This window comes from Argopecten irradians, chromosome 6, assembly GCF_041381155.1.
Source record: "Argopecten irradians isolate NY chromosome 6, Ai_NY, whole genome shotgun sequence".
NCBI lineage: Eukaryota > Metazoa > Mollusca > Bivalvia > Pectinida > Pectinidae > Argopecten > Argopecten irradians.
Window position 1 is genome coordinate 14,579,994 of NC_091139.1, and position 13,328 is coordinate 14,593,321.

Below are 13,328 nucleotides of genomic sequence, written 5' to 3' on the forward strand. Positions count from 1 at the left end.
TTAGTGCCTTGCAGATGTTTTCTGTCAATCATAAATAAGTATAGGGCTAGCGTTGATAAAACAAAATGGAATTTTACCCCCTTCCTTTACTCCTGTTCCGCGAAATCGTGATTAACGGCAGATGAACTTGCTGTATTGTACGAACATCACATCCGAAACCAGCCTTGGCCCAATTCTATCCATTATAGCTTTGCTGTTGAAGAAAGTTGAACTTTTTTTTTATTTTAAAACTCTGAACAATAACGTGAGATTGAATCGCTTCGTGACTACCACTGCCGTAGATCTAGACCTAATCTACATCTGTAGGTTTTTTTTCGGGTATATGCACCGAGACGGGCTCGTCCCGTTCTGGTCAAAGAATTCCAAGTCTGGTATCTTGTGATTTTGCTATATCAGCACATGTACTGTGATGAAGATAGAATTCCTTTCCAAATTATCGTACATGCATCAAGAATTTCCGTACCGTTCTATGTTCTTTGAAAATTGTTGAAGTGTGGATGTTTTCTTAAACTTTGTTGTTGCACTATAGCCTCAGCTATGGAACGTTTCAGAAGCTTTAGAAATATCGTGAAACATCATGTTTGATCCGTGCCCGCACGCACACTTGTATGTATCACAGAACCTGTTTCACCTAATGCGACCGCTTCCTCAGGGTCCCAAATTTCAGCACACTTGTCCCGCGTAGAAAGGCCACTTGACAATAAAGACCATGTTTGTCACTTGGTGGGTCTTTATAGACAGGTTTGCTGTATATGTAACCCGACAACCCTGTGTAATTCGAAGTTTGTAGTATATGTAACTCGACAACCCTGTGTAATTCGAAGTTTGTTGTATATGTAACTCGACAACCCTGTGTAATTCGAAGTTTGTTGTATATGTAACTCGACAACCCTGTGTAATTCGAAGTTTGTTGTATATCTAACTCGACAACCCTTGGTAATTCGAAGTTTGTTGTATTTGTAACTCGACATTCCTGTGTAATTCGAAGTTTGTTGTATATGTAACTCGACAACCCTGTGTAATTCGAAGTTTGTTGTATGTACCTCGACAACCCTGCGTAATTTGAAGTTTCTTGAGCATACACAATACAACTTTTGACTTCATAGTCAAGTAAACTTAACTCGAATGCTCAAATAACTCGAAGGCAGGGTCCCGCTGACTTCGACATAACGAGATTTTAGCTGTATATTATCATTCAATGACTGTCTACGATGTATAGAAAGGTAAACAAAATGATAATGAAATATGCTTACCTAATCACAGCCATTATAGTCGGTATGATATATGTATATAGTACATGTAAAATACAGCCAAAGGGGCGCTAAAAATATTCTCAGACTATATTTGTGATACTTCTTTGAAAGTAAGGAGGGATATAACTGCCGTAATGGATTTTACTAGTACCACTAAAAGGAACTGGTTGTACAAGGAAAGACATGTTGGGGGTCAATTAAAGTTAGTGAAAGTGTGCTGATGTTTTGCCTCAAATTATAAATACCAACCGCTGCCATCACTTTGTACATAATCTACTTTCAAATGTATCAATATTCGATTGTATTTTCTTTTATTCTACACATTTAATAGTGGCGTAGGAAGATGAAACCTAATGGGGGGCAAAGGTCCTCCCGAAATTTTGGTGTTTTGGGGTCCCGTGGTGTCCTCCGGGAAAATTTGATTTAGAATGGCTGAGATGAGTTTTACGATGTATTTTGATGATTTTACGAACGCCCGAAGGCGCGATATTTTGGTGTTTGGGGGGTCCGGTGGTCTCCCCCTGGAAAAAACATATTACGATTGAAAATGAGTTTTGCGATGTATTTTAATGATTTAAAAGCGTTCTTTACATGATAATTTTTCGATTTAAAGTTGCCTGCATTTGTGAATGTCGTCATATCAATATGCAATCCTGCTCGATCTGAACATACCGGCTTCACACCATCGACACATTTGTTGTGTAACTTCTTTCAAATGTGCCCCCCCCCCCCCCCCCCCCCCCCCCCCCGCGCTTCCTACACCCCTGTTTAAGTAAAACTACGTGTAGCTATTCATAATTTTGTGAGTTTTATTTCCGTTGAGAAACAATTTTGTCCCATTTGTGTACGGACAATAGGACAAAACAAAACTTTGATTTTCTGTGAGTTGCAGTATCCCAATGGTTGTTATTTGTGCCGCTTTGCTGCATAACACACTATACGTAACTATCAACAAAAATTCAAGTTAAATTCGACTCCGATATTGTTAGTATTTGTAGATGTAGTTGAAATTAAGATATAGTAAAGAATATTTATAAAGTATTTTAATGACTTTGGTACAGCAGTTGTTGAAAGTCGATACATGTAAACATGACTTCATTTTTAACTGGTAGTCATAGAAGTTACGAATATTGCCGAACGGAAATCGGAAGGTTCATGACCCGTTTTCGGAAGAGTTCAGACAGACGTTACGTAGTTACGGTAGTCACATGACGTTCTCGGCAACGACGTAACAATGTCGGCTTACTCCGGCTTGTTTGACTAAGTGGGACACACCTTGCGATGTGTAATATTTATTTGATTTTTATTAAAATATTCCGAATCATAATTTCATCTTGACTTCGATTTAGTCCTGTCTCTGCATGTTTTACAACAGGATTTTTTTTCAACATTCTTTTAAATCATAAAAAATAAGAAAGATACGGATATTTGGCCTTTAAACTGATTACACTTTATAAACAAATAAAAAATTTACGCGTCAGTAAGTGAAAATGTTACTCTTTCGCGGAATGACACTCCTCCATTGAGTGATGTGGTTGAAAATCTAGATCTTTCCTATCGATAATATTGGTGTTTCATGGACACGAAATAAAGATACATTATTTTAAAAGTAATATAGGATATATAATCAAGTTTCGTAATCGATCACAATCTACTACATCTAATATAGAAACTTCGATTTCAATGGTGAACTATTCTCATTTCCGAAATTATTACGCACTATCATTTGTGTAAATAGCGGCACTATTTGTCCGAATGACTGGCGTTAGAACGTTTAAATTTATAAAAAAAAATGCGAAAAGCAGCTTAGAAAGAGTAAGCTGTAAATGGTTTTTAAAAACTTAAATATTAACGAATATCTGTTCACGTAAATGGTTGTAAGGGGATGTGCCATCTTTATTTTATTTTATTATTCGTTTTTAGTCACGTTAAACTCGACAGAAAAATAGAAAACAACAGATATGAAGGAATGACACTGTAATATGAATCATGCACGGCATGGAAAGAGCGAAGCTCTACTTGTGATTTTTATTTTCTATTTCATGTTGAAGACATAATTTAGAAATAAAAGGACGTACTTCAAACTAAAGAAGTATATGATATTATAATTGTCTAGCATAAACCCAAAGAAATGAACACAAAAAATCGGATTTCTCTGTGTCCATGCAAGGCCAGGAGTGCCGCGTCATCCTGAACTCATCGGGTATTATGGCGAGAATACATATCTATGTAATTTCCCCCCGAGGAGTTCCGGATGGTGCCGCGTATGCGAATCCTACGATTTCGCGCCATTTGGTGACGTGTTGTGACGTCATGATTCCTTGTGCTCATCTTCGCTTGAAGGATATTTTGACTACATATCATAGCTTTTAATTTTCAAAGTGATATTATTATTATTCAAAAAAATAATAAAAAATGTTTCATTTCTCCTGTTATGAATTTCCATTAGTTAAATATATATTTACATGGGAGAGCAGTACCGGAGCAACGCAGGTAAAACCGGAAGTACGAAAAAATTTTAGCCATCCATGCCTGCAGGTCATTGATCTCAATATGTACTTTTGCTTACGTACATGTTACCGGAACAGAGCTTCGATTTTCGACGCGCGAAAGAGCTTCGCTCTTATTATATAGATATGTATTTTAAAACGCATTGATTAAAGATTACGGTTAGTGTATTATTCATGTTCAGCTGGGCAATACCTCTGGAGTAACAACAAATGTGAATACTTACCAATCCGAAACAGTTACTTATGGCTGCGATGGAGGTAAACGGTTCCCTACTGTATCCGGTGTAATGACAGTTCCGCTTCCGGTCTACAAAATTGCGCCGTCCGTCGTTTGTCCATACTTCTGCTTCATATCCGGTCGACAAAAGTTTATCGTTTAATTTGAGATCAAAATGAAATTCTTTCCCGAACGCTGATAATTTATAGAATATTCTGTGTAGAGGTTCCGGCGTCGATGATCCCTCGTTACCGTTGGTACTTCGTCGCTTCCGATGTTTCGGATTCTTGTGGTGTTTAACATTGTAACTTAGAAACTTGCCAGTCTCGTCAACCAACACAGGAATCACCATTTCGTACTTTCCAAGTTTGTTCAATAGACGATCTGGAAAATAACACATAAAAACAATAAGACTGCAGTTTTCTTGTGAATGCATGACATTTCTCCATATCTATTTATATATATATTTATATAAACATTGAATTGATATGTTAAAGAACCTTGTTTATATCCGCTATCATAAGGCAAAATGAATTCCTTTGTGATAAGAGACAGTTTTTTTGAAATGGGATATTAAAATTGACTATTGCTTTTATTTTTAAATTTTTGTTTTGTTTTGTTACTATTGAGATGATTATTTTCGAACAGTTTATTCCGCGATTTCGATAAATTTGATAACAATTTTCATCGCAAATAAAATAGCGCCGTTTAATTGTTTACGTGTTTATATATATATATATATATAGATCGTAAGTAAAGAAAAAGTTAAGATAACTGTACGCGTAAATTAAAACTCTTAAACAATTCATGTTCTCTTTTTCGGACATATACGTGACTTTAACAGAAGGTTAACCCAGCGGAGGATAAAAACAGCGGAGATCGCGGTCAATATCGGCCGAGAGAAACAGACGCTACTCTCACAGCACCCCTAGACATACGGACACGGTAGGGGAGGGAGTCAGAAAATAAACGCCTTACCTGTTTTGCCTTGGAAGGTCTCTCCCACGGTCTCGACCGCGTGAGGTTCCGGATCTATGGCAGAAGTTAGGGCTTCAGCAACACAACTCACTAATAGACACCTCAAAAGGAACATACTAGATTAACTCCCGGAACCCCCCGGACGCGTACCATAAAGACATATAGATCACCTAGGTTTTGTGACGTCATCAAGATTTCAGCAGCTTCAGCAATATCCCCTCGCCCCACACACAAAGACATCGAATTCGCCTCATGTCTATTGCTCAAAATGGTGTCCGCCCTCCATTTTGATCGTCTTGTGGTTCGTCAAAAAATGAGATACATTTTTTTTACGTTGAACGGTCTATAGTGCATGCACTATTCATGAAAAGAATACTGCGGTTCAGCCATGATAAGGTTCGTCGGTTCGAACACCGTCCGTGTTTGATATAGAGTGCTAACCCTAACTAGAGCCAGATCGTTGCAAAAAATAGCTGTTAACTTTTGCTTCTCCTGGCTTTATATACAAACACTCGCCAAATCACATATAATCACATTATTAGCGTCAGAAAATTCCACCGGATGAACTTAGAAATATGAGGAAGTGCGTACATGCAAGGGCAGCAAAATCTTCATAGAAAAACACCGGGAGTTACAATTGTTGAAAAGAATCCAAGTAGGTTTCTTGTGTTCCAATTTATCTTGTTAACTGGCGATTTCACAGCACGAGGAAATCTGTAATATACAAACCACAAACATTTTATGTACAATATTCAAACCACTAGCTTGGATCTATTTATTTACTTTTTTCACTCTGGCATCCAAGTCTGTATTTCTGTTCCAAGTTACGGCTATCGATATCGTTCTGTCAGAGAATAGCATCAATCAGACAAAATGAGTTAACGGCACGTGCAATTTATCTTTTTACTAATTTGGTGCATGGTTGTATTCAGTGACAGAGAGCGATTAATTATCGTCATAAAATGAAGCCAATTACATTTCATATTACATCATACATATAGTACCAAACACATACGTTAACCGTGCAACACTCAATAACGTTTTTTTACAGTTAAGTCTTAAGAAATAAGCAATTTGAAGTATCATTATAAAAAAAGTGTAAAGGAAAACCTTAAATAAAAGAAATAATATAAGAAATAAATCTATACATACTTGCTAAAGAAACTTTGTTAAATTCCAAAAGCATAAAAATAACAAATCCAATTCCTGAAACCGAAAGCCAAAAATGTTGTATAAGTACACACACACATACGTATATTAAATCCCTGAGTCAAATGACGGACTGAGGTCAATCCGGGTTCCTACCATAGTGAGGGGAGAATCGACCTTCCTCATTTCACTCTTATGTAGCGCATGGACTGTATCGTATGGCCAGACCTGCTAGTATCGTGACTGGAGCGTAACCGAAACTAATTGTTTCTATAATAGTGGCCTTACCTCGCTACAAACCCTAACGCCTGTGGCCAGCACATGTATCTACAGAGCTGTAGAGAAAGGCGACCACGCTTTATTATTGTCCTGCTTGTAATTACGACTGTATCGTATCTAGGGGGTCACCGTAAACTCCCATTGTGAGAAGATTTGGGAAAATCACCGGTAAGGACGGCAAATGTGTTTTAAGTAAAATTAACAACGGACTACAGCGACTTAAACTTACCCTAATCGCTTGAAAGAAGATGTAGACAGTTATTCATTATACATGGTAAGAACATCGTTCTCGGTAAAAATGGGCATTTAGATCCTAGCCTAGGGGTCGGCTGGAGAAAGGGATGACAATTTTACTCTTTAATGCCCTACGAATAATGCAGATAATTACATGGCAGGGAACATGACCAATTTTTCACTTCCAGTAAAATTGCTGCCGATCCAATGGGATTCCGGCCGCCTTTGTTATGTCTGGGTTTGAGGTAACCGTTGATGTTTGTACCTGTATACTAAACATGTTTTATACACACGTATCTGAAAAATCAGACAAAACAAATCACTGGAATTTTAATCTTCCCTTTTGCTTATCCAAATGCAAACTCAAATGTGCACTGCACGCACGGCATACACCTTTCGAGTACATCCCTCTATACCGTGCAACTGTCGGTATTACCACGGCAAACACCGCACGAGTACATCCCTCTATACCATGAAACTGTCGGTGTTACCAAGGAAAATACCACACGAGTACACACCCCTATATTATACCGTGAAACTATCGGTGTTACTATGATCACACGAATACACCCCTCTATAACGTGAAACTGTCGATATTACTGTTACCACGGCAAATACATCCCTCCATACCGTGAAACTGTCGGTGTTACCACGGGAAACACCACACGAGTACACACCCCTATATTATACCGTGAAACTATCGGTGTTACTATGATCACACGAATACACCCCTCTATAAACGTGAAACTGTCGGTATTTCTGTATTTATGACAGTGTTACTACGGCATATACCACACGAGTACACCCCCTATACTGTGAAACTATCGGTATTACTGTTACCACGGCAAATACAAGCCTTCATACCGTGAAACTGTCGATGTTACCACGGGAAACACCACACGAGTACACTCCTCCTATACCGTGAAACTGTCGGTATTACTGTTACCACGGCAAATACACCCCTCCATACCGTGAAACTGTTGGTGTTACCGCGGGAAACACCACCACACGAGTACACCCCTAGCCTATATACCGTGAAACTGTCGGTGTTACCACGCGAAACACCACACGAGTACACAGCTCTATACCGTGAAACTGTCGGTATTACCACGGGAAACACCACACGAGTACACTCCTCTATACCGTGAAACTGTCGGTGTTACCACGGCAACCACCACACGAGTACACTCCTCTATACCGTGAATCTGTCGGTATTACTGTTACCACGGCAAATACACCCCTCCATACCGTGAAACTGTCGGTTTTTCTGTAACCACGGCAAAGACACCCCTCCGTACCGTGAAACTGTCGGTGTTTCTGCGGCAAACACCAGACGAGTACACCCCTCTATAACGTGAAACTGACAGTGTTACTACGGCATATACCACACGAGTACATCCCCTTCATACCGTGAAACTGTCGGTGTTACCACGGAAAACACCACATGAGTACACCCCTATATACCGTGAAACTGTCGGTGTTACCACGGCAAACACCACACGAGTACAAAGATCTTTACCGTGACACTGTTGGTGTTACCACGGAAAACACCACATGAGACACCCTATATACCGTGAAACTGTCGGTGTTACCACGGCAAACACCACACGAGTACACAGCTCTATACCGTGAAACTGTCGGTGTTAACATGGGAAACACCACACAAGTATATCCCTCTATACCGTGAAACTGTCGGTGTTACTACGGCAAACACCAGACGAGTACACCCCTCTATAACGTGAAACTGTTAGTGTTACTACGGCATTATACACCCCTCCATACCATGAAACTCTCGGTGTTGCCACGGGAAACACCACACGAGTACACCGCTATATACCGTGAAACTGTCGGTGTTACCACGGCAACACGAGTACACCGCTATATACCGTGAAACTGTCGGTGATACCACGGGAAACACCACACGAGTATACCCCTCTACAACGTAAAACTAACAGTGTTACTACGGCATATACCACACCAGTACATCCCCCTATACCATGAAACTGTCGGTATTTCTGTTACTACGGTAAATACTCCCCTTCATACCGTGAAACTGTAGGTGTTACCACGGCAAACACTACATGAGTACACCTTACACCCCTATATACCGTGAAACTGTCGGTGTTACCACGGGAAACACCAAACGAGTACACGGCTCTTTACCGTGAAACTGTTGGTGTTACACGGGAAACACCACACAAGTATATCCCTCTTACCGTGAAACTATCGGTGTTACCACGGCAAACACCACACGAGTACACTCCTCTATACCGTGAAACTATCGGTGTTACACGGCAAACACCACATGAGTACACCCCGGTGTTACCGTGAAACTGTCGGTGTTACCACGGGAAACACCACACGAGTACACATACCCTCGGTATATACCGTGAACATATCTGGTCGGTTTACCACGGCAAACACCACATGAGTACACCCCTATATACCGTGAAACTGTCGGTTTACACGGAAACCAACAGTACACCCTATATACCGTGAAACTTCGGTTACCAAGGCAAACACCACACGAGTCACTCCTCTATACCGTGAAACTGTCGGTTTACCACGGCAACCACCACACGAGTACACTCCTCTATAACGTGAAACTGACGGTATTACTGTTTCCAAGTCAAATACATCACTCCATACCGTGAAACTCTTCGTTGTTACCACGGGAAACACCACACGAGTACACTCCTCTATACCGTGAATCTGTCGGTATTACTGTTACCACGGCAAATACACCCCTCCATACCGTGAAACTGTCGGTATTTCTGTTACCACGGCAAATACACCCCTCCGTACCGTGAAACTGTCGGTGTTACTACGGCAAACACCAGACGAGTACACCCCTCTTTAACGTGAAACTGTCAGTGTTACTACAGCATTATACACCCCTCCATACCGTGAAACTCTCGGTGTTACCACGGGAAACACCACACGAGTACACTCCTCTATATCGTGAAACTGTCGGTATCACTGTTACCACGGCAAATAATCCCTCCATGCCGTGAAACTGTCGGTGTTACCACGGAAAACACACCACACGAGCACACTGTCGGTGTTACCACGGCAAACACCACACGAGTACACCGCTATAAACCGTGAAACTGTCGGTGTTACTATGGCAACACGAGTACACCCCTTTATACCGTGAAAAACTGTAGGTGTTACCACGGCAAACACCACACCAGTACACCGCTCTATACCGTGAAACTGTCGGTGTTACTATGGCAATGCGAGTACACCCCTCTATACCGTGAAACTGTCGGTGTTACTACGGCAACGCGAGTACACCCCTCTATACCGTGAAACTGTAGGTGTTACCACGGCAAACACCGCACGAGTACATCCCTCTATACCGACGTGAAACTGTCGGTGTTACCACGGCAACACGAGTACACCCCTTTATACCGTGAAACTGTAGGTGTTACAACGGCAATGCGGGTACACCCCTCTATACCGTGAAACTGTCGGTGTTACCACGGTAACGCGAGTACACCCCTCTATACCGTGAAACTGTAGGTGTTACCACGGCAAACACCGCACGAGTACATCCCTCTATACCGTGAAACTGTCGGTGTTACCACGGCAACACGAGTACACCCCTTTATACCGTGAAACTGTAGGTGTTACCATGGCAAACACCACACGAGTACACCGCTATCTACCGTGAAACTGTCGGTGTTACCACGGCAATCACCGCACGAGTACATCCCTCTATACCGTGAAACTGTCGGTGTTACCACGGCAACGCGAGTACACCCCTCAATACCGTGAAACTGTCGGTGTGACCATGGCAAACACCACACGAGTACACCGCGATATACCGTGCAACTGTCGGTGTTACCACGGCAGCGCGAGTACACACCCCTCTATACTGTGAAACTGTCGGTGTTACCACAGTAAACACCACACGAGTACATCCCTCTATACCGTGAAACTGTCGGTGTTACCACGGCAACGCGAGTACACCTCTCTATACCGTGAAACTGTCGGCGTTACCGCTCTATACCGTGAAACGTTCCTGTTACCGCTGTCACACGAGTACGGCCTTCTTTATCGTGAAACTGTCAGGGTTACCACGGCAACACGAGTAAACCTCACTATACCAACAACGTTCGATGACCAATACAGAACGGCAACGCCCCTCAACAGTCAATATATTAGATCTTTTTAGCACATGACCTCATGTACTTCGAACCTTTTTCATTATCGATAATACCCTAGACAGAGTTATGGCTGACCTGTTTAACTCAGATGTTTCTGTTCGTAATCATCTTAATGTATTGTGGTCAGATCAAACGACTTGCCGCCGTCGGTATAACAATGACCGAGACAAAACACAGGTGTAACAGCTACCTGTATAAAACGTCGTCTTAAAAGTGTGTCTCGCTATTTATTTGTACAGCTAAATGTGAAAATCATTAAAATGCTTATTTATGTTTTTATGGATCTTTGATAGGTTAATGGAATGGTTTAAGAAACTATGCATTATGTAATAATTTGCATTTGATGGAACCTCTAACTTTAGATGTGCAAATTGTCAGCGATCATTCTGCCAATCTTTCATATATCACCAACAAGATTTGCGAAACACATCGATCAAGATCACAACTTTTCAAACGACTTCTCAGATTAATGAAGTTGCGCCAATGCTAAATTCTTTTTTATTCAATTATTTATGTTTTTTTCACAGTTTCGTGACAAAACATCTTAAAGGGACTAAGTCGTTAAAAATCATGTAATATAAGTTGCCTCTTATAGTGGTGTTATTACATCTATATCCATTAACCAGATGAGATTTTCAGCGATCCCGATTTTGAACTCAAAGGTGCACTCGGTTCTTTCTGTTATAAACAGCCAATGTCGACGGATACAGTTTCTTGTTGTGTTTGGCGATATTTTAACGTTGATAAATATTGCCAATATTTCAAATAAAATGTTGTAAAGTTTGAAAACTTTCTAATTTCAGGAAGTCAAAAACCCTAAGAAATCTATGTAAATCTAATGATTTAGTACCTTTAAAGGAACATTTTGCACATGTTGCAAAATTTCGAGCAATTCTTTTATATTTTTTGGAAAAAAAATCGTAAGTTTTCAAAGCATCTTATAAAATCAACTAAGTCACTGAAACAGCAGCCCAGTGTTAAATTATACTCAAATGATGAATTATACACTGTACAAAGTTTACATTGCATTAACGTAGGTAGTTATCAAGCACTTCCTGAAGTGCGCGGAATGTTACATGGGTCATGTCCAATTTTCCTTCCTCTCATTTTATGTGGGTTTAATTGCGAAGCGCACGCCCATAATTGATGAAGTGTGTGCCTAGGTGCTAGGGATGCTGCGTTCGTATCGAACGCGCCGAATGAAACCTTGCCATGTTGAAATGATATTTGTGTAAGGAACATGAAGGGCGGGGCTACATCAAAACCACTCATGTTTGTATACATTACAGGCGAATAGAAACAGACTTTGATATCTTGAAATGTATCTCTGTAACGTTGGTTAAGATAGATTCCATGTTAATGAAATATGGCATTAAGTTTGTGGACGCTTCTTTTCTGTCTTTGAAATAATACGCAAAAACGCAATGTGGACTACGACTTAAAATCGAGTTAAAAGCTGTTCCCTTTAAAGTACGTTAAATAATGTTCATCTTTCTTTTGTAAATCAAGGGCTTCCATAATTTCGTAAGAATTCGTTTGATCATTCGTAATGATAAATAATGTTCTAACAGTTCTAAATGTCGTTTGCATGCAGCCATTGAATTCATCCACATGAGGTGTTGCAAACTTGTAAATGCGTTTGTTAATACACATGGGACATCTGTTGGTGTCCAAAAGTCAGGGTATAATACACGACTTTTGGAATATTTCAACTTCCAATTTTACAACTTTACAACTTGAAAAGCGTCAAAAAAATAACTCCATATGAAGAAACATATTGCAGAACATTACCATCTTGTTCATATTAGACGCTGAGGCAAAAGATAAGAAGATTCCAAAGGGTAGAAATATTTTACAAGGCGTCAAATCACATTATCATAAAAAATGTACTGTTCAGTCTACGTACAGTTTACACAAATGACGACAAATGTCTTAACGTTTTTAATAAAGATAGCATTGACGTCATAAGTAATATGTTATATGATGCCTCTTGTATACCGCATGCACAAGAGGAAAAAGTTTGCATTGCATGTCCGTCGAAGACTTTATCATATAGAGATAATAACCCTTTAAAAAGTGTTGCTACAAAGAATATTTCCCATGAGACGATGTGAGAGGTTGAAATTAGGAGAAGTAAAACGACTCTGTGTCACCAGCTTTTAAAATGTTTACAAACTGCCAACCAGATTGTTAGGAAAATATTACATTATATCAAAAAAAAAAAAACATCCTTAAAATTTTATCTTTTGAGGTTTTTTTTTACAAACCAACTTTTATCATATTATACTAATCACCGATGATTCCCCGGATGGGAAAGCACGAGACAGTCTCTATGGGAGGAAACCGGATAACCGGGAAGCGTCCATGGTTACCGGTAACGCTAATTAAGGAGCCCTGGTTAGTCTGCCAAATTCTTGTTGTGGTACTGGTTTTATACTAGATAGGAATTGATGCATGTGATTGCTACTTGTTTTGAATATAAATCGATTTATTTGTTTTTGTTAGAGATGAACTCCGTATCAAGTAGTTTATGTGT

At 40.0% G+C, this 13,328-nt stretch overlaps 1 protein-coding gene across 1 annotated transcript in view; it reads right to left on the reverse strand.

Annotated features, from left to right (window-relative positions):
• LOC138325085 (A disintegrin and metalloproteinase with thrombospondin motifs 6-like) overlaps window positions 1–13,328 on the reverse strand; it is a 42,180-nt gene that overhangs the window by 22,588 nt on the left and 6,264 nt on the right. The window contains exons 2-4 of the mRNA XM_069270493.1: window positions 6,111–6,164; window positions 4,959–5,672; window positions 3,988–4,364 (exon numbers count right to left, since the gene is read on the reverse strand). Of these exons, the coding sequence (XP_069126594.1) occupies window positions 3,988–4,364; window positions 4,959–5,073 (492 nt within the window). The 5' untranslated portion in view covers window positions 5,074–5,672; window positions 6,111–6,164. The remainder of the gene's footprint in view (window positions 1–3,987; window positions 4,365–4,958; window positions 5,673–6,110; window positions 6,165–13,328) is intronic.